General features: G+C 35.4%; 1 protein-coding gene across 3 annotated transcripts in view; it reads left to right on the top strand.

The window, feature by feature from the left end:
• The window catches only part of ATAD2B (ATPase family AAA domain containing 2B), a 165116-nt gene that overhangs the window by 80622 nt on the left and 60340 nt on the right, over positions 1-24154 (top strand). For all 3 annotated transcript variants that reach the window (XM_078444933.2, XM_078444932.2, XM_078444934.1), the window contains 4 exons: positions 4179-4338; positions 10396-10486; positions 16083-16394; positions 18721-18856. In XM_078444933.2, the coding sequence (XP_078301059.1) occupies positions 4179-4338; positions 10396-10486; positions 16083-16394; positions 18721-18856 (699 nt within the window). The remainder of the gene's footprint in view (positions 1-4178; positions 4339-10395; positions 10487-16082; positions 16395-18720; positions 18857-24154) is intronic.

Here is a 24154-nt window from a genome sequence, read left to right as displayed (position 1 = left end):
ATGAGGTATTATAAGCATGGCTGCAGTGAACAATTCTGATCAACAGTGTACACTGATCCCAGTTAGTGTAGTCTGGCAAGAAAAAACAATACAAAGGTGTGTGTATTGAAGAGGAGTAAACAATACTGTTGTCATTGTAGGTGATATAATTATGCATGTGGAAATTCCAAAGCTGTCTCTAGATAACTTCTTTTTTAAAAACATTTTTAAACTTTATTCATTTTTGAGAGACAGAGAGAGACAGCATGAGTGGGGGAGGGGCAGAGAGAGAGGGAGACGCAGAATCCAAAGCAGGCTCCAGGTTCTGAGCTGTTAGCACAGAGCCCAACGTGGGACTTGAAATCACGGACCATGAGATCATGATCCAAGCTGAAGTCAGACGCTTAACTGACTGAGCCACCCAGGCACCCCCAGATAACTTCTTAAGTATAGTAATGAGCATCTTGCAACATTAAACCAATCATTATAGAGAATTTTGTTTTTCTGTGTACCAATTTTCTGCATAAAAATGCAAAATTACTATTTATAAACTCACTTAGAATAGAAGATACCGGGAATAAATTAAGTTCCATGTACAGTTTTGGGGGGAAGAATAAAACTTGGTTCAGAAACATTAAAGGAAAATAAAATAAATGGAGAGAAATACCATTACATAAGTTGGAAGACTGGATATTTAAAAGTTGTTTGTTCTTCCATATTTATCAATAGATTCAGTATAATCCTGTTCAGAATCAACTTTTTTGGGGCGGAACTTGACAAAATGATTCTGGAATTTGTATGGAAATAAAAAGGACTAAGAATAGTGAAGACTTTTGTGGAAGAACAAGGTGGGAGTATTTGCTCTACTGGTTATTAAGGCCTCTTAGGATTAAGATGATTTGATGTTGGTAGAAGTCTTGATAAATAGACTGATGGAAAAGAGCCAGAGCCATATATAAATCTACACATATATAGATGCTTGATTTATAATAAAAGAGACAGTGCAATACTATTGGGAAAGGATGACCTTTTCAATAAATAATGCTGGGAGAATTGGGTATCTGGTGAAAAAATTGGATCCCTCTTCATACCATACAAAACAATTCCAGTTCATTTTATTTAGATCCATATTTAAATTACAAAAATGCTTTTAGAAGATAATGTAGGAGAAGGGTTAGGGCAGGCAGGTAGGCCTCAAATATAGTATAAAGTAGTTTGGACTTTATTTTGAACGTAATAGGGGTTGCTAGAGGATTTTGATCCAAGGGCTGGTCATTTGATTTTTTTTTTTTTAAAGAAGACAACTGTTGGTAGAATCTAAGCTAAGTTATAATTCTGTTTCTGGCCATGTTTAAGACTTTGTCTTCTGAAAATCCTTGTAGAAAACACTTAAAATGTTGATAAATCTTAAACACTTGACATGCCTATCTGTGATTGGAATGTGCTAAGGAAAAATTTGAGGTAATAAATATGAACTTAGGCTTCAGGATGCTTATTGCACTCTTTATATCTGAAGTGAAATACTTAGGTCATTAATTTTCTCTTATTTAATTAGAAAAGAACAAGCACAGGGTGCCTGGGTAGGTCTTATTGTCAAAACTGGATAGTAGGTGGAGACCAGGGATGCTGTTAAACATTGCATAATGCACAGGGCAGTCTTTCAGAATAAAGAATTATCCAGTCTAGGGGCGCCTGGGTGGCTCAGTAGGTTAAGTGTCTGACTTCAGCTCAGGTCATAATCTCAGGGTTTGTGAGTTCGAGTCCCACATCGGGCTCTGTGCTGACAGCTCAGAGCCTTGAGCCTGCTTCAGAGTCTGTGTCTCCCTCCCTTTCTGCCCCTCTCCTGTTCAGGCTCTGTCTCTCTCTGAAAAATTAATAAACATTAAAAAAAGAAAAGAACAAGCACAAATCCTCTATATGCATGTACACTGGATCTCTAGCATTTTGGTTCCATTTATAGTTTTGAGAAACATTTAGAACAGTTTATTTGGGAGTGAGAATGATTTCTTTAACATGTTGAGCATATTGGAGAAGTTATTTCTGGCAGGTATTAGCAGTAAGAGTAAAGGATATAAATGAGAACAGTTGGGAAACACTAGGAAGACCTTTGTTACTAGAACTGATTTTTGTTATAATTAGACATGTAACAAATTTATTCAGAAATGTTTAAGTCATAGTTTCAAAAACTATAAAATATGCACAAGATTATTTTGAGTTGAACTTAGTTAAAATAGTAGCCATTGTAAAGAAATTGTCTGAAAGGATAATAGTAATGCACATGTAATTCTTTCTTTTTAATGTTAATTCATTTATTTTTGAGGGAGAGAGAGCACAAGCAAGGGAGGGGCGAGAGAGAGAGAGAGAGAGAGAGAGAGAGGGATAGAGACACACACACACACACACACACACACACACACACACACACACAGAATCCGAGCTGTTTGCTCTGAGCTGTCAGCACAGAGCCCAACCCGCGGCTCGAACCCATGAACTGCAAGATCATGACCTGAGCAGAAGTCAGACACTTAACCGACTGAGCCACCCAGGCACCCCTAATGCACATGTAATTCTATAGGAACTCTAAACATCATATAAATTGTCAGATATAACCCCTCCCCCCAGATTGCTATATATTAAAACAGACTTTTAGATTTTTTTTTGAGATTTTTATATTTATTTTAATTAACTAATTTTTAGTAATCTCTATACCCAATGTAGGCTCAAACTCATGACCCCTAAGATGAGTCACATCCTCTACTAACTGAGCCAGCCAGGCACCCCTGTATTTCTTTTTAAAAACAGCTTTATTGAGATACTGTTCATATATCATACAGTTCAGTCACTTAAACCACATGTTCAGTAGCTTTCAATATATTTCTAGAGTTGTGTAACTGTCACCGTAACTAATTTTAGAACATTTTCATCTTCCCAGAAAGAAAGAAACCTTTTAATCTTTACCCATAACTCTCCAATCTCCTCTTCATCCCCCACTAAACTACCTAGGCAACCACTAATATACTTTGTATTTCTGTAGATTTGCCTATTGGATATTTCATATAAATGGAATCATACAATATGGGGACTTTTGTGACTGGCTGTTTTCAGTTAACTCAATGTTGTCAAGGTTCATCTGTATCATAGCATCTATCAGTTCTTCATTTGTTTTTATTGACAAATTCTATTTTATTGTATTGATACACCACATTTATTTATCTGTTGATGGGCATTTGAGTTATTTCTGCCTCTTAGTTATTATGAATACTGCTGTGAACATTTTGGTACAAGTTTTTTTTAGACATTGCTGGATCATATGATCACTCTATGTTTAATAGTTGAGGGAACTGTCAGACTTTTCAAAGGAGGCACACCATTTTACATTTCCATCAAGCACTGTGTGAATGTTCCAATTTCTCCCCATCCTTGCCAACATTTACTATTATCTGTCTTTTTTATTATAATCATGCTGGGGGTTCAAAGTGGTACCTCATTTGGTTTTGATTTGCATGTCCCTAATGATGGGCCCTTTGTAAATCTTCTGTGGAGAAATGTCTATTTAAATCTTTTGACTTAAAAAAAAGTTTTTTTTAAGTTTGTTTATTTTGAGAGAGAGAGAGAGATTGAGAGCACAAGTGGGGGAAGGTCAGAGAGAAGCAGAGACAGAAATGAGAGCAGGCTCTGCAACATCAGTGCAGAGCCTGATGCGGGACCTGAACTCACGAACTGTGAGATCATGACCTGAGCCGAGATCAAGAGTCAGATGCTTAACTGACTGCCATGCAGGCACCCCTTTTTTAACTATTTTTAAGTTGGGTTAATTTTCTTTTTATTATTGAGTTGTAATTGTTCTTTGTATATTCTGGACCTTAGACCCTTATCAAGTATATAATTTGCAAAAATTTTCTCCTATTCTTTAGGTTGCCTTTTCAGTTTTCTTGATAGTGCCCTTTGAAGCAGAAAAATTATTAATTCTGATGGAATCCTTATCTCTTTTATTGTTCTTTGTTTGCTTTATGTGTCTATTAATGAATTGTTTGAATACTTTTAAAAATAATTTCTGTGCATTATTTTGCGTTAAGATTTATTCATGCTATAATTTTATTAGCATTTAAGACTGATAAAGTGTAGTATAAGCAGCAGTTTTTACAGTTTTTTTCTTTCCTTTTTTTAATTTATCATTTTGTCTGAAACTTTTGTTACAGCTCTATAGTATCAACCCTCCTTGCTCTTATGGATGGATTAGATAACAGGGGTGAAATTGTTGTTATTGGTGCTACAAACAGACTTGATTCTATAGATCCTGCTCTCAGGAGACCGGGTCGTTTTGACCGAGAATTCCTTTTCAACCTGCCTGATCAAAAGGTAAGTTTTTGTTTTCAGTGTGTTAAGATTTATTTGTGATCCATTTATCAACCATGTATGTACTGTGAGAGTGATATTTTATGAATTTTCATTTCTAAAAATTTTGTGCTTATGAAATATCTTAGGTTAATTCTCAGAAAAAGCTTGTAATTATTAAATAATTTAGTCTATTTCTATTAATAATTATTCAGGAAAACTTTTGATTAGGTTACTAAAATGCTTACTTTAGTTCACCAGATTGTAGTAATTATCTTGGATGGCAGGTTATATGTCTCCAGTTAGCCAAAATAGCTTTGTTCCCATAAAAATAATGTTTTTAGAATATTAGTGAGCTTATAAATAAGAACCCAATGTGCAAATTTTCATAGAAATGACCATAACATCATATTTAATTTAGAGCAGCAAAAATTATTCATTTCAGTGTATTTTTTTTTAAAAAGAATGTATAATTACACCATGTATAGTCATTGTGTAAAATGTTAATATATTATACAAGTTTTTCCCCTAATTCTCCTTGATATTTTTATTATTCTTGGTTTGGACCAGTTTATTCATTGACTTGTCTTTTCACGAGGATCTCAAGTTTGAGAGGGAGAGATATATGTAGAGAAGATACTATATTTAACAATATTTTCTATGTAATTTAACATTTTAAGCATAATTAAAACATTTATAACATATATCCATACAAATATAACCTAAGGAAAGAAGATGCTATTTATGAATATATAATATACACACATGCACATTTGTAATTGTTGCATAGCTTTGATTTAGATCTTCATGTAAAATGCCTGGTTTACATACATAGATGTGAAATGCTGTGATTAGTAGGACAGTGTAGAAGATTATGGGGAAATGAAGGCAATGGTGCTGTTGTGTAGGACAGTTAATACTTCAGTTTGAAATCGGTCTACACATCCACATTTGTAGTTGTCTCAGTTTTGGACTATCTAACTTAGAGGCTTTACTTTGGTACTGAATTTACCTGACTTTGTCAGGATAGGAAACATAGAATATACAGCATTTTCATTACCCAAGTGCAGCTTCCAGGACTGTATCAATGTGTAGAGGTGTGCTTTGTTGTGGGGACAAGGGTAGAAGTGGGAACAGTCTATTTCAGCACGGGGAAGCACCAGTTATCTTTGTTTGGGACAACTTCAGTCCAAGCACATCTTTTAGGGTCTAGCATACGAGGAGAGTGTGTTTAGTTCTAAGAGACACAGTCTGTGTTCATTTTAGCACAGGAAAGCCATTATCTGAATTAAATGATTATCTTCTATATCGCCCTAGTCATGTGGACCTCAGTCATGTATGCCGTTCACAATCCTCACAATTAATGTATGATCCACACAAAAACAATAAACAAGGTCTAAAACAGCACTGTCCAATTGAATTTTCTCTAATGATTGAAATGTTCTGTGTTTGCATTGTCCATTAAGCAGTGTCCAGTATGGTAGCCACTAGCCACATGTGGCTCTTGAGCTCTTTAAATGTCACTTGTGTGACTAAGGAACTGATTTTAAATTTTCTTTAAATATTTAAATAAAATAGCATTTGTGGTTAGTGGCTTACCATATTGTACGGCATGGATCTCAACATAGTTTTCCATGTTATTTTAACTGTCTACGTTTCAAGGAAACTGCTTTGAGACCTAAACCTAAGATTATTTTTCTTGGACTGTGTCTATGGAAAAGGCCTGAAGTAGCTTTTTTTTTTTGCTTAGATAATAAAGTCATGAGATTATCAAGATTAGATGAGATTATCAAATCCTCTGTCCTAGGGAACAGTCAGTAAGGTAAGAGGAAAACTATGTAAGTGGATTCTGGAAGCCAAGTGAAGAAGTGTAACAATGAGTATATGACTAACTTTGTCAGATGTTGCTAAATTAACTCAGATGAGGACAGAAAATTGGCCATTGTATTTATCATTATGCCGGTCATTGGTGAACCTGATGGGAGCAAGTTGATTTAGTGGTGGGTGCAAAAAAGTTTGTCTGGAGTATGGTTAGCTTAAGAGAGAACAGGAGGGGAGGAACTGGAGACAGTTAATGAAGGTAAGTCTTTCAAAGAGTTTTGCTGCACAAGGATACAAAGGATTGAGGTAAGGTGATAGATGTTGAGGGGATTGGAGGCAAGAGAACCTATGTTCTTAAAAAAGCTGAGACAGTTATTCCGTAGAGAAGGAAATTTTGGTGATGAAATTGAGAAAGAATTACCATAGTGTGTCCTTAATAGGCAAGAGGGGGGATAGTATTTACTATACGAGTGGTGAGAATGACTTTACATAGGATTTAGATAGTTCGTCTCTGATACTAGGGAGAAGACAGAATATTATGGGTACATATGCTGACAGGTGGATCCAGTTGCTGTGGAGAGTCTTTGGAACTTCTATTTTGACTGCTTCGGTTTTCTTAGTGACTTAGCAAGCAAGGTCTGAATGAGACGCTGAGTGTGCAGACAGAGAAACTGAACTAGTCTGCTAGGAGATAGGCCTAATGAATGGCTTAGGGAAGGATTGAGAGGAGTGTTAAGGTTCCATTTGGCCGTTAGTTTAAAGCAATAACCAGTCAATGTCTCATGTTAGTCCTGTAGTTTGAGCGGTGGAATATCATGACCCCTGTTGTTTGACCAACTATTATAAAAAAAAAAAAAAGTAAAAGTAAGCTCTCTGGTTCTTCCAAATTTTACTAATTTTGTTAACCCTTTATTAGCAAAAAATAACACATATCTTCTTGAAGCAGTGATGCTTTTTAATTTCTTTTGTTTCTTTTTATTACCACCAACACTTAATGATTATTGTTATGTGTTATGTGGGTATTTATGAATCCTGAAAAATAAGAGCTTGAATATGGCTTTGAATCTTTCTTTTTTAATTTGAGAGAGAGAGAGGGAGAGAGAGATGGAGCACATGTGTATGTGCAAGCAGGAGAAGGGTAGAGGAAGAGAGAGAGAGAGGGAGGGAAGAAGGGAGGGAAAGAAAGACAGAGAGAAATCCCAAGCAGGCTCCATGCCCAGTGCAGAGCCTGACGTGGGGCTCAGTCCCATGACCCTGGGATCACGACCTGAGCTAAAATCAAGAGTTGGATGCTCAGTTGACAGGCGCCCCTGACTTTGACTTTTTAATAGTAGAGGAAGCTACTTTCTAGTAGGGGAAGCCATATAACTTATATATACGGAGGGGGAGAGAGTTAAAGTGCATAATGAAGCATTTCTAATTTAGTTAATTTCATCTTCTATTTCTTGTTTTTATGATAAAGAATGGAGACTCTGGTTGATTATATAGAGAAAGAGCAAGGCACTAAATGTTTTAGCGACCTGACAATAACTTTTGACCTTAAGTAATTAATTTCATTTCTCTAAATCTTTACTTATTTTGTAAAATGACAGGGTAAGAATAGATATTTTTCAAGGTATCTTCCAGCTTAATTTTTTTTTTTAATGTTTGTTTATTTTTGGGAGACAGGGACCGAGAGACAGACAGAGTGTGAGCAGGGAAGGGTCAGAGAGAGAGGGAGACACAGAGTCTGAAGCAGGCTCCAGGCTTTGAGCTGTCAGCACAGAGCCTGACGCAGGGCTCGAACTCACAAACTGTGAGATCATGACCTGAGCCGAAGTCAGATGCTTAACCAACTGAGCCACCCAGGCACCCCTTAAATTTGTTTTTTTGATGTGCTTCTCATTCTATGAAGGTCTTCACTAAGTGGTACCTATGCTGCTAATGAGGTAAAATAGATTCTTGATGTCATCTTCTAGAGAATATAAGCTCTCAGGATGACATTCTTTTTGGATCTTGATTTTATACTTTTTTTGGTATCTATTCAGGCAGATACTTTGAGTTCGAAGAAAATAAATGTCACATCATTGCTTTAATTTTGGTAGCTGAACACCTAACTTAGAACTTGGAATTAGAGCAATAGCGAGTGATATCAAATTTTACCAACTTTTTATTTTTCATTTATTTAAAAAAATTTTTTTAATGTTTATTTTTGAGAAAGAGAGACAGAGCATGAGTGGGCGAGGGGTAGAGAGAGAGAGAGAGGGAGACACAGAATCTGAAGCAGACCCCAGGCTCTGAGCTTTCAGCACGGAGCCCAATGTGGGCCTTGAGCTCATGGACCGTGAGATCATGACCTGAGCTGAAGTCGGCTGCTCAACCATCTGAGCCACCCAGGCGCCCCTTTTATCAACTTTTTAAACAAAATTTTAATGTGTATTTATTTATTTATTTATTTATCTATCTATTTATTTATTTATTTAGAGAGAGAGAGGAGGGGGAGGGTCAGAGAGAGAGAGAGGAGAGAGAATTCCAAGCAGGCCCTGTGCTATCAGCCCTATGCGGGGCTCAATCCCACAAACCAGGAGTTCATGACCTGAGCTGAAACCAAGAGTCGGATGCTTAACTGACTGAGCAACCCAGGTGACCATCAACTTAGCTTGATGACTTTGAAGTCCTTCTTGTTCTGGTGCTGGACCCCAAATTCCTCATCAAGCCAATAAAATTATCCTCTTGGTTATAATTTGCTTTTTCATAGTCTTTAAGAAGCTCAAGTAGCAGTGTTGAAGGAACAAGTGTATTCAAGTTTTACAAAGTGTTGTTTTTTCCTTGAAAGAAGGCAAATGTGAAAGTAAAATTCTGATATGCCTCTTCATGATGGTAATATCAGCTGATTATGGATTCTTACTACTTCAGTTTCTTTTTGACTGTGGAAGAAGAAGACATTTCATTTAATTTGAAACCAAGATGTTAAAATTTTGATTGTACTATATAGTCAGATTTAAGGTAGAGAATGCTATTTTGAAAAAAAAAATCAAGGTAGAATTGCTCAAACATTTGACTTTTTAAAATGAATTATATTAATATTTACTGAAATACTACCTTGTTATATATTAAATGCCAAAATATCAACTAACCTACAAGATAATGATATGCATTATATTTCTTTAGTTCATTGAAAACTTTTTCAATTGAAAACTTTTTTTCAAGTTTTAAATTGTTGTTTACTTCATTGGCAGTCATAATACCTCATGCATGTGATAGAACCAAACGTTCTGTGAAATCTGAATCTGTAGTTTCAAAGTTATCCCTGACTGGGGTGCCTAGCTGGCTCAGTCAGTAGAGCTTGTGACTCTTGATCTCAGGGTTGTGAGTTCAAGCCCCATGTTGGGCATAGAGCCTACCTAAAAAGAAAAAACAAACCAAAAAACGAAAAACAAAAATAAGTTAGCTCTGAGTAACGTATGCAATTGTTGAATCATTATGTTGTACATTTTAAACTATTACAACACTGTACAATTATAATTATATTTCAGTAAAAGATTGTAAATGTTATAATACATTAAAGTGTTTTTTATATGTATTTAGATGGTAAAAATGATCTGATGTAAAATATTGAAACTTAGTTTTGAATCTAGTCCTAGATGAGTCAAGATCAGTCACTTAGTCACATGTGCCACTAATCGATTCCTTCACCTCTCAGAATATTAAATATCTTGGTTTGTTAAACAGAGACATGATCTCTACCACATATTATTGTATTGTTATTATGGAAAATTAGAGCTGACGTGGATGTCATGGTATTGAAATGTCTTTTAAAATAAATAGTTGCTGGAGCGCCTGGGTGGCTCAGTTGGTTAAGTGTCTGACTCTTGATACCAGCTCAAGTGGTGATCTCTACGGTTCATGGGATTGAGCCCCGCTTCAGCCTTTAGGCTGGCAGTGTGGAGCCTGCTGGGGATTCATTCATTCATATTCTCTCTCTCTCTTTCTCTCTCTCTCTCTCTCTCTCTCTCTCTCTCTCTCTCTGTCTCTCTCCCCCTCTCCCTCTCCCTCCTTCTTCCTCCCTCTCCCTGTGTCCCTGTCAGTCCCCCTCTCCCCCTGCAAACCACCTGCAAGTCCTCTCTCCCCCTTTTCAAAATAAATAAATAAATAAACTTAAAAAAAAAAACCCAAAAAACAACAGTTGTTTTTCTGGGGTATGGTTAGTGCATAAATTTGTTCCAGCTAATACACTTGAGAGGTTGGTGATATTTTATTTATTTGTACTGTTTTTCTTAGGCAAGAAAACACATTTTACAGATCCATACCAGGGATTGGAATCCAAAATTATCAGATGCTTTTTTAGGTGAATTGGCCGAAAAATGTGTTGGTGAGTGCTATTATTTGAATTCTTTCATTGTTACTGTTTGTTCTGCTGGCCCTTTCCCTTTATGTTTGGAATGCGAATGAATATAGTTATGTCTGTGTGCAATAGATGGCTGACTTTGCCTTTAAATGTAACACTTATTTTGAACATTTCACCTGAAGTTTGAACACTTCTTAATTACAATTTTAGCTGCCATTAGGTGTTTGATTATTAACAAAGCTAGTAGTAATATGTTTTCATTGAGTGCTGGATTTCCATGATATTACTGCATTGTGTCCTTTTAGGAATTGTTCTCTCTCAGAAATTTTACTAAGAAAAATAAGCTTAACCTTGAGACATAAAGGTCCATGTCAAAGGCAGGACTACAGTCTTTTACTTTGCAGATTGATTACCTGATGGGCTCATCTTCATGCCTGTGGTCTAGAAAGAAGTTGAGTGAGAGGAGTCTTCAAAGAAAATACTTACTGGCATCTGCTAGTATTTCTCAAAATACAAAACTGTCCAATTTAATGTTATATTATTCACAGAGTGGAAGATCCTCCCCACAGAGTGAATGAATACAACTGTCCTAAAAGGATATAGTGAGAGTATTTTATGTACATACATGATCATTACATAGGAGATGGAATTCAAGGGTTTTGGAATTCAGGGTTTTGGCTCTAATTAGGTCTGAAATAAAACTGAATACAGTATTAAACAACTGAATATACACCCCGGTATTTCCCCTTCATTCTTTTTCTGTCTTTTGTCTATTTTCTTCTTATTCTCTCACAAACAAAAATTAAAAAATCTTTCTCCATGAATTTTTTAAGCATTATGAAAAAACCCCCAAATAAGTTCACTAACTATCAGCAGTCTACTTGGGAAAACTTTAAAGTTACCAAAACCAGAAAGAGTAACTTAGTTAAAAAATCATTGTGATCCACCATCAAATATTAAAACTTAAATAGAACATTAGTCCATTCAGTTAGCTACATCCGAATTATCCTCTTCATCCACAGGGACCTCCATCTCCGAAGCAGCATACCTCAACTTTTGAACCACAAAGACCTCGACATCTTCTGGTGAGGAGAAAACGTAAATCTCTCCAGCACTACTCCAGTTTAAGCTTTGCCTGGTATAAGAGAGCATGCGCCAAACCCATTTCATGTAAATTTGGCTTGACCTTTGCAAAGCCTTGTGCTGCTTTATGGGAGAGGGTGGTATTTGGTACAAAATCCAGTCTTTTCCCTTTTTGAAATTTGCCCCCTTTTATTTCCTGCTACTTTTAGGATATTATTTTATTAGAGTACGGATCAGACTGGGAAATCTTTGTGGATTCTTCTGTGAATCTGTCACAGAATATCCTTAACTGAAATAAGCAGAAGTCTTCAAATAATTTTGGAAATTCCCTAAAAGATAGGTATTTTAAAATTACTTGCTATTACCCTATTTACCATCTGAAAGATTACACTCTAGTTCCTCATCCTAAATATTAGAATCCCAGTTTCCCTTTTCATTTCCAAAGGTCACAACTTTTATTATTCCAAGTGATTATTTTATTATTCCACTCATTTTTTTATTATTTTATAATAATAATAAAATAATAATATTTTATTATTCCACACTCATTATTCCAAGTGATTTATTTTAGCTTTAAAAGTCAGTTTCTTAAGTTTAAACATTTTTGAGACATAATTTCTTATAGGACTAAAAAATTTCTCTTGCCTTTTGGGGATGGTGGTGGCGGTGGTGGTTGTTTAGAAGAATCTGCTTTTATGGATATACACCATTTTCTTCCTGGAGAGTGACATAAAAATCCATTATAATTAAATGACTTCTGTTTTTGATTTTGACATTTATTCCATTTAAGAAGCCAGTTTTACATAAAAAAATGCAGGTCTTCAAACAGGAACAGAATAGTAATAAGTTTTAAATTCATTATGAACTTAGCGTTTTCTGTATCCCAAACATGTTTTGACATGTATGGGTTAAGTCCAGTAAAATATAGGCCTAACAAAAAGAGTATGTAGTCTTGATGAAAAACTGTAGAGACAACTGACCTCTTGTAGAGGTTATGGATTTGGTAACTTTTACCTTGAAATAAATTCCCAAGTACTTGGAGGTGTTTGCATGCATAATAGGTGTGATTTTTTTAAAGTAGTCCTCACATAATTTCGGTGTCCAGATCACATGCATGAATAGTAGGAGCTTAAGGTTATGGGGACCTCAAACCTAATCATATTTCTCTATTTATTTTCACTGAGAGGGCCAAAACAATGAAAGTTTATCAGTGAGGGGTCTATCTTGTGGACCTTTGTTATGTTTGATGTTTTACTTAAACAGTAACTTCCTAAAATTTTATTATTACCCTTGTCTAGTCTATAACCTATTTAATAGCTTGTATTTTTAGTTTTTCAGACAAATTCCATTTCAGTGGCAATATTTAAGAATGCTTTTTCTTGGGGTGCCTCGCTGGCTCAGTTGTTAGCGCATGAGACTCTTGATTTTGGCTCTTAAGTTCAAGCCCCCACATTGGGCATAGAGCTTACTTTAAAAAAAAAAGGAATGCTTTTTCCTTGGTATCTAGATATTTGTGTGTGTTCATTAGTATTAGAATTGTAATGGTAGAATTAATATGATTATGGAATTCTTATGAAAGGGATGTTGGTATTTTCTTTAACGTCAGCTTTTAACTTTCAAAAGGCTGTAGTGTGTTTTCTGTATATCTAGGATGATCATATTACCTACATCTAGTTTTCTAAATCAGGACCTTTTAGAAAGTGAAAAAATATACTGTTAATTATGATAAGACAAGAGGCCTAAACCAGGACACATGATACTAAATATAACTTTTTAGCCATGGTTTTCATGTAATTTTAATTGTTTTAGAGTCTAGTAAAGGAAGTATATTATTAATCAAGTAGTTCTCGGTGTTTTCTTTCGTATATGAGAATCACTTGTAAAGCTTTCTCAAAATATACATTTATGATATTAAACTGCCAGAGATTCTGATTCACTAGGTTTGTTGGGAATCTGGTGTTGCAGTTTCATTGTTGAGTAGCCAAGACTGAGAACCCCAGATATAAACGAATAATTCTCATTCACGGGCAAATGTAATGAAGATAAATCCATTCTTTTAGTCTATTGATTATGATAATCCAAGTGAAAATTTATTTCTTTAAATGGGATCTATTGTGAGAAACTTTTAAATTATCTTTAGTAGATTAAGAGAAAATGAACAGCGCATTACTATTATGTATGTTGCTGACATTATGTCAAACATAAATGTTATGGGCACCACTTATATAGAATACCTTTTAATGTTTTTTTTTTTTTTTTTCTGTTTTGCATTGTTTCTGAGCTTGTTTTTTTTAAATTTAGGCTTTTGCTCTTAGAAATAGGATCATATAATATATTCTCCAGCTGTGTATACGCTTTTAAAGAAGAAAAAGAAATGTAGTTGTTTATGTTGTTTGAAGATGGTAGTTTATTTTTTACGTGTTCTGAAATGGTTTATTTGATTAATTGTTTTTAATTGAGCTGGCATTTTATTAAACTAATATGGCTACGATATATATATGGCATAGGAAAATGTACCTTTTTTTCCAGGTTTATTCATAGAGAAATAGAATATAAAATGAAAGACTATTTGTAGTTTGAAGAATTATTTGGTAGATTGATTGCTGTCATGGGACAGTGTTAGTGCTTAATCTGCTTATAGTTTTCTGAATTAGATTCTTAACAGTCATACTAAATTTTCCCTTAACTGAATAAATATTTCTTGAAGAATGCAATATTTTTCTATGTTTTTTCATAATTTTCATTGAAATTTTTATTTTTCATTAATGATTAAAGAATTTAGACATCTTCAAAAAAGATGAAAAATCTAGTAGATACAATTCCTCCACTTTTTATGATCCTATGTGGTAACGTTATAGTCTTAACTAACCAAACTATAACCCTGGAGTTACGCCTTTCTTTTTTTTTTTTTTTTTTTTATTTATTTTTTTTTGGGACAGAGAGAGACAGAGCATGAACAGGGGAGGGGCAGAGAGAGAGGGAGACACAGAATCGGAAACAGGCTCCAGGCTCCGAGCCATCAGCCCAGAGCCTGACGCGGGGCTCGAACTCACAGACCGCGAGATCGTGACCTGGCTGAAGTCGGACGCTTAACCGACTGCGCCACCCAGGCGCCCCTCGCCTTTCTTTTTTTATTCATTCTTTCACTCAAGAAATATTTATTGGATATCTACTGAATGCTAGGCCAGGTATTATTTTCAGTATATGAGATATGTTAGTGAACGAAACTGATGAATATGCGTACACTCACAAAACTCACATTCTAGTTGGCGGTAGGCAGACAATAAACATAATAGGTAAATGATACGGTGGTACATGTTATGGAAGAAAGGGAGCAAAGAGGATTTTTCTGTTATTTGTGGGACTTGATGAACAGGATTGCCCTACTAACAGTAGAGGTACATTTCATTATAGATGTGTGAGTTACTTACAGTTTGCTTTATCTGATTTTGTGCCTTAATGTTCTTTTTCTGCCAGTTAGTCTGGGGCTGTTTCTTTTCTGCTCATAGTTTTCCTAATCACCATTTTTATTTCATTATTCAAGTGTTCCACAAGGTCATTGCCTGGAATAAAAAGATAAATAAGCTCGATGCCACTCTTTGAAGAGCATAGCGTTTAGTTTTAAAACTGATTCAAGTAGTTCCCTCTGCTGGCATAACTGATAAAAGTGACCAAATGCAAGTTTAATTGCTGATATAAAAACAACATAGCTGGTTTGAGTTTTTCTTCATTTTTGTGGTTAAGACCTAAGAGTTTATTTGTGTTTTTGTATGTATTTGTTGCTTAAATGAGTGAAATGACTTCAAAGCCCTGGGGGCTTGATCTGTTAACTACAATAATTAGTTACATATGAGTAATGGGTAATGTAATACACTGTGTTTGTATAGACTTTAGAACTAGATTATCCATTGTTTTAAACATATATAAAAAGGAAATTAATATGGAAATTTAATGGATTCTTATTCCCTTTAATACCTTTGAAATTATGATAGATGGTGACAACTTTAAAGTATAATTTTTCAGGTAATTACATATAAATTTGTGGTTGGCACTCAAAGTTGGTAGTAGAATGACTCTGTTTTTGAGATTTCTGCATATATTCTGCTTTGTACTGCTCCCTTATATGTGTTTGCAAATTAATGATATTAGAAAAATTTACAGGTAAGTGTAATATCTTGAGGACTAAACTGATAATTGGGAATACTGATGAAAGATTGATATGAAACTTACTCTTTAAACACCTTTCCTGAAGAAAATTGTACATTATAATCAGTGTTTTTGGCACAAAGTACATGGCTTCTTATAATATCATTAGTTCATGTTTTGTTAATGAAAATATTCAGAATACTTTTATTACTGAGTAATTTTATTAGGTGATTTAAATGGTCAGTTTTTGCTAACAAAATTGCCTATAATTATTGATTTAGTATTATTTCTTAATATATACATTAATAAAGATGTATATATTTGCAAACTATAGTTGGTACTGTAAGAATGAACTTATTACCTTTGTTATTCTTTTCCTTTTGTGCATTAGGCTATTGTGGAGCTGATATCAAGGCCCTGTGCACTGAAGCTGCCCTCATTGCCCTGCGGAGGCGTTATCCCCAGATCTATGCTAGCAGTCATAAACTGCAGCTAGATGTTTCCTCAATAGTGCTCAATGCCCAAGATTTTTACCATGCAATGCAGAATATTGTGCCTGCTTCTCAACGTGCTGTCATGTCTTCGGGACACGCACTATCCCCCATCATAAAGCCGCTACTGGAAAGAAGCTTCAACAACATCCTAGCAGTCTTGCAAAAAGTGTTTCCTCATGCTGAAATTAGCCAGAGTGACAAGAAAGAAGGTACTATAAATTACTTTTTCATATTGTTAAAATGAAACAAGTATAGGCATAAATAAATTCTGAGTTTCGTCATAAGGTTATTTATATGTTATTCTTTTATATTTGCCATGAATATAGAAAATGTCTCTATTTCACTCACCAGGATATATTCCAGGCCTGGCATATTGCCTAGCATATGGTAGTTGCCTAGTGAATGCTTATAAAAAGAAAGAATGAATGTTCTATTTGTTATTGCTTGGGAGATTCTAAACATAGAAGTGTTACTCTCTTTAGAAAAGTTGACTATAATAATGATGGCTTACATTTAATTAATTAATTTAAAGACTATTAAAAAATATTTTTTAATGTTTATTTATTTTTGAGAGAGGACAGACAGAGAGCTTGCAGGGGAGGGCCAGAGAGAGAGGGAGACACAGAATCCAAAATAGGCTCCAGGCTCTGAGCTGTCAGCACAGAGCCTGATGTGGGGCTCGGACTCACGAACTGTAAGATCGTAACAGCCAAAGTTGGATGCTTAACTGACTGAGCCACCCAGGTGCTCCAAGACTTTATTTTTAAATAATCTCTATACCCAACAGGGCTCGAATTTAAAACCCCCGAGATCAGGAGTCACATGTTCTACCGACTGAGCCAGCCAGCACCCCTGTATTTAATTTATTATAAAGCCCTTACATAAATTGTCACTTATTAACCCCCAGAACAGTCCAGTGGGGCAGGTACTTTTATACTGTAAAGGAGGAGACTGGAAGACTTAGGGATGTATTCACTTATTTAGGGTCATTCAGTAAGTTCCAGGGCTTACTCAAACCTAGGGCACCTAACTCCAGAACCTGTGTTCTTAACTATGTGGCTTATAATGTCCCTCTGGATTCAACTCATCAAATATATTTTGTTGTTCTTGGCAGTGCATTCTGCAGTGTGCAGTGCAAATGGAGTGTAAATCATTAGTAAGGGAGTAAATCAGAACCTGGTTGTATAAGGTCTTGAATTCTAGCCTCAAGATTGGACCTGAGATACAAATAGGAAGTTACCTTTGAAAATTCATTAAGGGGCGCCTGGGTGGCTTAGTCGATTGAGCATCTGACTCTTGGTTTCAGCTCAGGTCATGATCTCAAGGTTTTGTGGGTTTGTGCCCTGCATTGGGCTCTGTGCTGGCAGCAAAAGCCTGCTTGGCATCCTCTCTCTCTCTCCCTCTGTCTGCCCCTCCCAACTCACTCTGTCTCTTTCTCTTTCAAAATAAACAAACATAAAAAAAAACAAGTCATTCATTTACAGGGAAACTTTAGGTTCATATACTAACCAAAGTAAGTCCTGTGAACTTTGAAGAGAAAGCAATATGCTTTTTAAAAAAATTTTTTTAATGTCTGTTTATTTTGAGAGAGACAGAGCAAGTGCAAGGAACAGTGGGGCGGGGGTGGGGGGCTGGGGTGGGGGGGGGGGGTGGGGTGGTGCTGGCAGAGAGAATCCCAAGCAGCCTGCATGCTGTCAGTGCAGAGCCCAATGCAGGGCTCTGTCTCACAAACTCTGAGATCATGGCCTGAGCCAATATGAAGAGTTGGATGCTTAACCAGCTGAGCCACCCAGATGTCCCCAAAGTAATAAGTTTTAATTATCTTAATTTTCCCAGTTTTTAGTACCTTATTTGGCAGGTAGTCTGCACCAGAAAATTGTTCAATTAATTATACTAACATAAAAAATATTATATATAGTAAAATCATCAACATTCAACGCATCTTGCTGTCTTTATAATTTATATTTTTCAAAAACTATATTTTTCAAGGATAGATTCTCATGAAATATCACATGAATTACTTGATTTCTTAAGTTTGTCAAATAGGAGGTTAAATATTTTATTATGTCTGAACTAGGTACTCTGCTGCGAATTGAACATTTCTTTTCTCTGATTTTCATAACTGAGGATATGTATCTTTCTCCCAATTTTTTTTAAGTTTATTTATTTGAGAGAGCTCATGGGTGTGTGTGCAGGTATGCACAAGCAGTCAAGGGCAGAGAGAAAGAGAGAGGGAGAGAAAGAATCCCAAGCACGTTCTGCACCATCAGCTCTGAGCCTGAGGCAGGGCTTGATCCCAGGAACTGGGAGATGATGACCTGAGCTGAAATTGAGAGTCGGATGCTTAACCTACTGAGCCAAATTATTAAAAAAGACTGCAGTTTGTCAATTTGCTTGGTTGATTTGTATTTGATAGGTAACTTGTTAATGGTACATGATTTTTAAACCTGTTGTCCTTAGCTTTGGAGGGGCACTAATATTAAATGACTTTGTAAGTCTCATAATCTTTGGATTTTTTTTTTTTATTTGGAATAGATATAGAAACTCTGATTTTAGATGATAGTGAAGATGAGAATGCTTTATCAATTTTTGAGACCAGTTGTCACTCAGGATCACCAAAGAAACAGTCATCAGCTGCTGCTATACATAAACCCTACCTTCATTTTACAATGTAAGTAACATACCAATTTTTTAAAAATTTAGAGTAATATTTACCACTTTATGGTTAGAATTATGGTATATTATTACTTATGGTTGTAACTTTGAAGACTGTTTTTTTTCTGTCATTTGGATATAATTCAGGAACATTTTTACTGTGTATGCTTTTCTTCTGTGGTAATAAAGTGGTGTATTGGTCAACTAAAGATGATTTTTTCTAAGCTGATTGTGTGATTTCTTCCTTTCTCTTTCTTTTTCTTTCTTTTTCCCCTCTTTCCTTTTTTCATTCTTTCTTGCTCTTCCCTCCCTTTCTTTCTCTTTCTCTCTCCTCTTTTCCTTTTCCTTTTCCCTTTCCTTTTCCCTTTCCTTTCCTTTCCTTTCCCTTCCCTTTCCCTTTTCCCTCCACTCCCCTCCCCTTTTTTCTTTTCCTTCCTTCCTTCCTTCCTTCCTTCCTTCCTTCCTTCCTTCCCAGAGTGGAAGGAATGTCCCCGATTTTATGTCTTTTATTTTGAACTAAAATGCTCACAAATGAAATATTAACCGTGATCTGGAATATTTTAATTTGTAGTGTGAGATGATAATTTAGGGATTCTAAGAGTACTAAAGAGATTCTGAATTAGAAATCTCTTAGTAAACAGATAAACAGATAACTTTCTGGTTCTTCAAAACTTCATTAGTTTACACTTCTCTGATTTAGATTTTATGGGTTTTCTATTTACATTTACCTTTATCCGTGTTAAAGCAGCTTTCATTATGCACTTTTTATTGGGTAAACAATTTTAATGCTAATGTAATTTTTTTAAATTTAAATTCAAGTTAGTTAACATATAGTGTAATAATGGTTTCAGGAGTAGTGCTAATGTAATTTTAAATTAAGAGACCAAATAGTTTTCAAATAGTAGCAGCTTCATTTACATAATTAGCATGAATGTTATAGGATCATAATGTTTCTGCCAGGCAGGTCTATAATAGCACTTTTATTAGAAAAGGCTAGATTGATTATACTTTTAAGTAATTTTTTCAAATCTATTCTGAACAGATTTAAATCTTCCAACTTGAAGTTTCTCTTATGTAGATTACAGTAAAATGTTAATTTGATTATTTGCATTGATAACTTTCTTTTTATTTTTTAAAATGAGACTAAGTTATTTTCATTTACTCTTTTTTCTTTTGTTCTTTAGCAGCAAGCTCTTTTATTAGTAACTTTTCTTCTGTTCTGGATCTTTATGTCCTTAGGGACATTTTTTGGGGGACTTTTTCAGTAATTTCTCAAATCTGTTTTATTGATGGCTAAGGGAAAACCAAACAATCATTTTTTTTTTTCTATTACCTGGCTACCCTATATGCATGTGTATGAGTGTGTGATTTGTTTTGACAGTTTTACCTGTTTGTATTTGAAATATATGATAGGAGCTAGGAAACTATCAAGACTTGTTTCAATTTTATGAGATAGTTCTGTTGTTAGTTAAGTAATATAGAAATAGATTTTGATATTAGAAAACTTCATGTGCAGTTTTGAGGTTGACTTTTTATTAACATTCTCTGTCATTGATTTAATGCGTATCACTGGTATGGCTTTTTTAATTTGGTTTAAATCTTTTTGAAGGAATTGGCTGAATTTTAGCTTCTTTAGGTAAACTTTTCTAGTTCATGATATGATCTTTATTTAGTAGGAAGCCAGCTGTATCCTAGAAATAAGCTTGTTTTGTTTTAGATGTTTTGATAAATTCCATCCATTTATTTCTTTACTCACCTAGCCAGTTTTTGTGTGTTTATGCCAGGCACTGTACTAGGTGCTGAAAACATATTCATGCTTATGAATAAGATACAAAGTAGGTCTTACTCTGGAGAAGTTCTTGTTATTGAAGGTGACAGACGTTGTGATATGGCTGAAGTGATGTGTTAGAAGAACTAGAAGTTTCCATTGGGAAGTTCAGGTAGGCTTGACAGAAGAAATGGTGATATTTGCTGTCTTTCTGAGTATAAAGGGTTAGGAGTTCGTATCTGATGTTCATTACAAACTAAACATGTGGTAGGTATATAAAGCTTGAGGTTTTATATGTAGCAATACAAATAGGCCTCTCAGCAATCATATAGCATTTGTGGTATCATTGTTTTATAGATTAGGAAACTGAACCACAATGAAAAATAAGTAAATCACCCATGATTAAGCTGATAGTAGGTAGCAGAGCGAGACTCTGTACTGTTTGTTTCCTAGGATCCTATTTTTTTCTATTACTGTATGTGATTTCTAAATTGATTTCTGAGCTTAATAGGTAGGTAGGGAATTGTATTGCTTTTTTGGGTAGGTTGGACAATACAATTTTCACACTTTCCAAGAAGCATATACTTTAGAATATAAGCTTTTGGTAAGGGCTGTACATTTTTGTTGTTGTTGGTTTGGTTTGGCCTTCTGTCTGAATGCTTGTTAGCATGCCAGGTCAATACAGAAAAAGTGCTAGACAAGTAGAAAGCATGATTTTAACACTGGTCTCCAGTAACACTAGCTTGGGCATTGCTGGTGGGTTTCTGTTTCCGGGAATAGTTTCCTAAAACAATGTTGAAACCTTTATTTAGATTAAAAAAAAATGTTCTTTAACATTTATTCATTTTTGAGAGACAGAGCACAAGCAAGGGAAGGGAAGAGAGAGAGGGAGACAAAGAATCCGAAGCAGGCTCCAGGCTCTGAGCTGTCAGCACTGAGCCCAACGCGAGGCTCGAACCCACAAACCGTAAGATTATGACCTGAGCTAAAGTCAGATGTTTAACCAACTGAGTCACCCAGGTGCCCCAAACCTTTGTTTAAATTTAAGGTGAAATAGAAGTCAAGATGTTTAAGGTCTATCAATCTGACAGAAAACCCTTATGATGGAAATAAGTTTTCTTTCTTACTGTATATTACCTGCCATAAGGGGATTAGAAACAGATTTCTGAGGTTTTCTAAATGAAAATAGCTTTGTTTTTTCTGATTAGAAAGATGATATACTCTGTAGAAAAATTCAAGTAATAAAGAAGAGCTTAAAGAAGAAAGTAAAAATTAAAGCCCAAGCAGTTGAAGGTAATTTTTGTTAAAGTTTTGGCGACCACACTTCCATATTCTCTCTATGCATATAGATAGACCTACATATTTTTTTTATATAAATTAAAATCCTCCTGTAAGTCTCTTAACATAACTTGCTTTTTTATCCACTATGTTGGGAACATTATTTCATGCTAGTATATGTTTAATGTCATTCTTTTAATATTTTATATTTTGGGTGTTCTGTAATTTTTATAATCTTATTGATAAATATTGAAATTTCCGATTTTCTTCTTTTATGATAGATATGTGGATCTGGATAGGCATCTTTCTCAGTATACATTTTTAGTACTATCTGGTTGATGGTTTAGGGTAAATTTTAAAAACAGTGATTGTTCTATCAAGCGTATATACATTTAAAAACTTGATACAGGTTGTTAAATTGACTTTCAGAAAGGTTGTACCAATTTACATTTTTATCACTGATGTAGGAGAGTGTTATTTTTCCTATAACCTTGTTATTTCTGAACACTGTTTGCCTTTTAAAATTTTTGCCAACCAGGTAGATGAAAATAATATCTTCTTGCTTGTTTGAATTGTTCATTTGTTCTTCCATATTTGCTCAGATACATTATCAAAGTGTCCATCATGTGCCATATGTTGTCTAGGTACTTGGAATATGTCTGTGAACAAAATGGACAAAGATCCCTGCCCTTATTGAACTTACATGTTAGATGGAGTGTATCTAATAAGTATCTATGAAACAATAAGTGTAATATATTAAATATTAGAAGATGTATACTATGAAAAAAATTTAGAGAATGCTTAAGAGGTAGGGGGTCCTTGGGAGTAGAATGAGTTGCGGAATATCCTTTGTAAACATTTCAGCATATACGTGACATAATTGCCAAGTTTAATTTTGGAAAATTTTGCTTTTTTCCATTACCACGAGCCAGTTTTCCCAACATCTTCTCACTAATGGTATTAAAATTTATTTTTAGTATATCAATCTAACATTTTCCTCATAAAAGATGTTTTTTTCATTATTTTCAAAATTTTTTCATCTGTTTGTAACTACCAAATATTTCTTTTAAAAAAATTTTTTTTTAATCTTTATTTATTTTTTGACAGAGAGAGACAGAGCATGAGCGGGGGAGGGGCAGAGAAAGAGGGAGACAGAATCCGAACGAAGCAGGTTCCAGGCTCTGAGCTGTCAGCACAGAGCCCGATGCGGGGCTCGAACTCATAGACTGCGAGATCATGACCTGAGCCGAAGTCAAACACTCAACCGACTGAGCCACCCAGGCGCCCCCAGATATTTCTTTTTTTTTAATGTTTATTTATTTTGAGAGAGAGAGAGAGTGCACACGCGCACACACAAGTGGGAGAGGGACAGAGAGAGAGAGAGAGGGAGAAAGAATCCCAAGCAGGTTCTGTACTGCCAGCGTAGAGCCTGACGCGGGGCTGGATCTCACCATTTGTGAGCCCATGACCTGAGCTGAAATTAGGAGTTAGGTGCTTAACTGACTTAGCCACCCAGGAGCCCAACTACCAAGTCTTTCTTAAGCCAACATTGGTCTTGAGCTTTAGACCATCTCTAGCTGTCTCTCACCCTTTGTGTGCCACAGATCTTTCATTATGTACTGGACTGGGTCTCCCCTTCTCTTCCAGTGGGTATCAGAGCTCCCATGGACCCAAGGTGATGTTGCAACTAGAAATGGTCATCTTCCTCAACTCCTTCCTCTTTCTTTACTCTGTACCTAGTCAATGTCCAGGTCCTGTAATTAAGTCTCATCTCAGGCTGTTCCTTCTCACCTCTTCTGACACTGTTCTTGTCTAGACTGTCATTACTATCTTATGCCTGGGTTGATACTGTAGACTCCTAACTGGTCATCTTTCCTCCTGTTTTGCCCTCATTCATTTCCTATCCTGGCATAGTGATAATAGAATTTTCTTCTAAAACATGTATATGATTGTATCACTTCCCCTGGTTAAGTATCTTAATGCTTCCTCATGGTCTTCAATGTGTGTCCCAAACTTTTAACATGGCTTACAAAACCCTTTGTAGGTTTTCATGGTCTGATTCTCTTTCCCCTAACCACAGAACCTTTATACATACATGGCTTTAAAACCTTAAAAGAAGCTAGTTGTATGAACTATTACTCCAAAGGGCCAGGAGCCTTTGGTCCTTTGCACATCCTATTTTTGTTTCTTGGAATTGTCCTTTCTGCCTCCGTCCTGTTGGGTTTGTGCTTTTGTAACACTGTCCAGGAAAGACTTTGTTGAGTCTGT

Source organism: Panthera onca, chromosome A3 (assembly GCF_046562875.1).
Source record: "Panthera onca isolate mPanOnc1 chromosome A3, mPanOnc1 haplotype 2, whole genome shotgun sequence".
Classification (NCBI taxonomy): domain Eukaryota; kingdom Metazoa; phylum Chordata; class Mammalia; order Carnivora; family Felidae; genus Panthera; species Panthera onca.
This window is presented reverse-complemented; position numbering and strand designations above follow the sequence as displayed.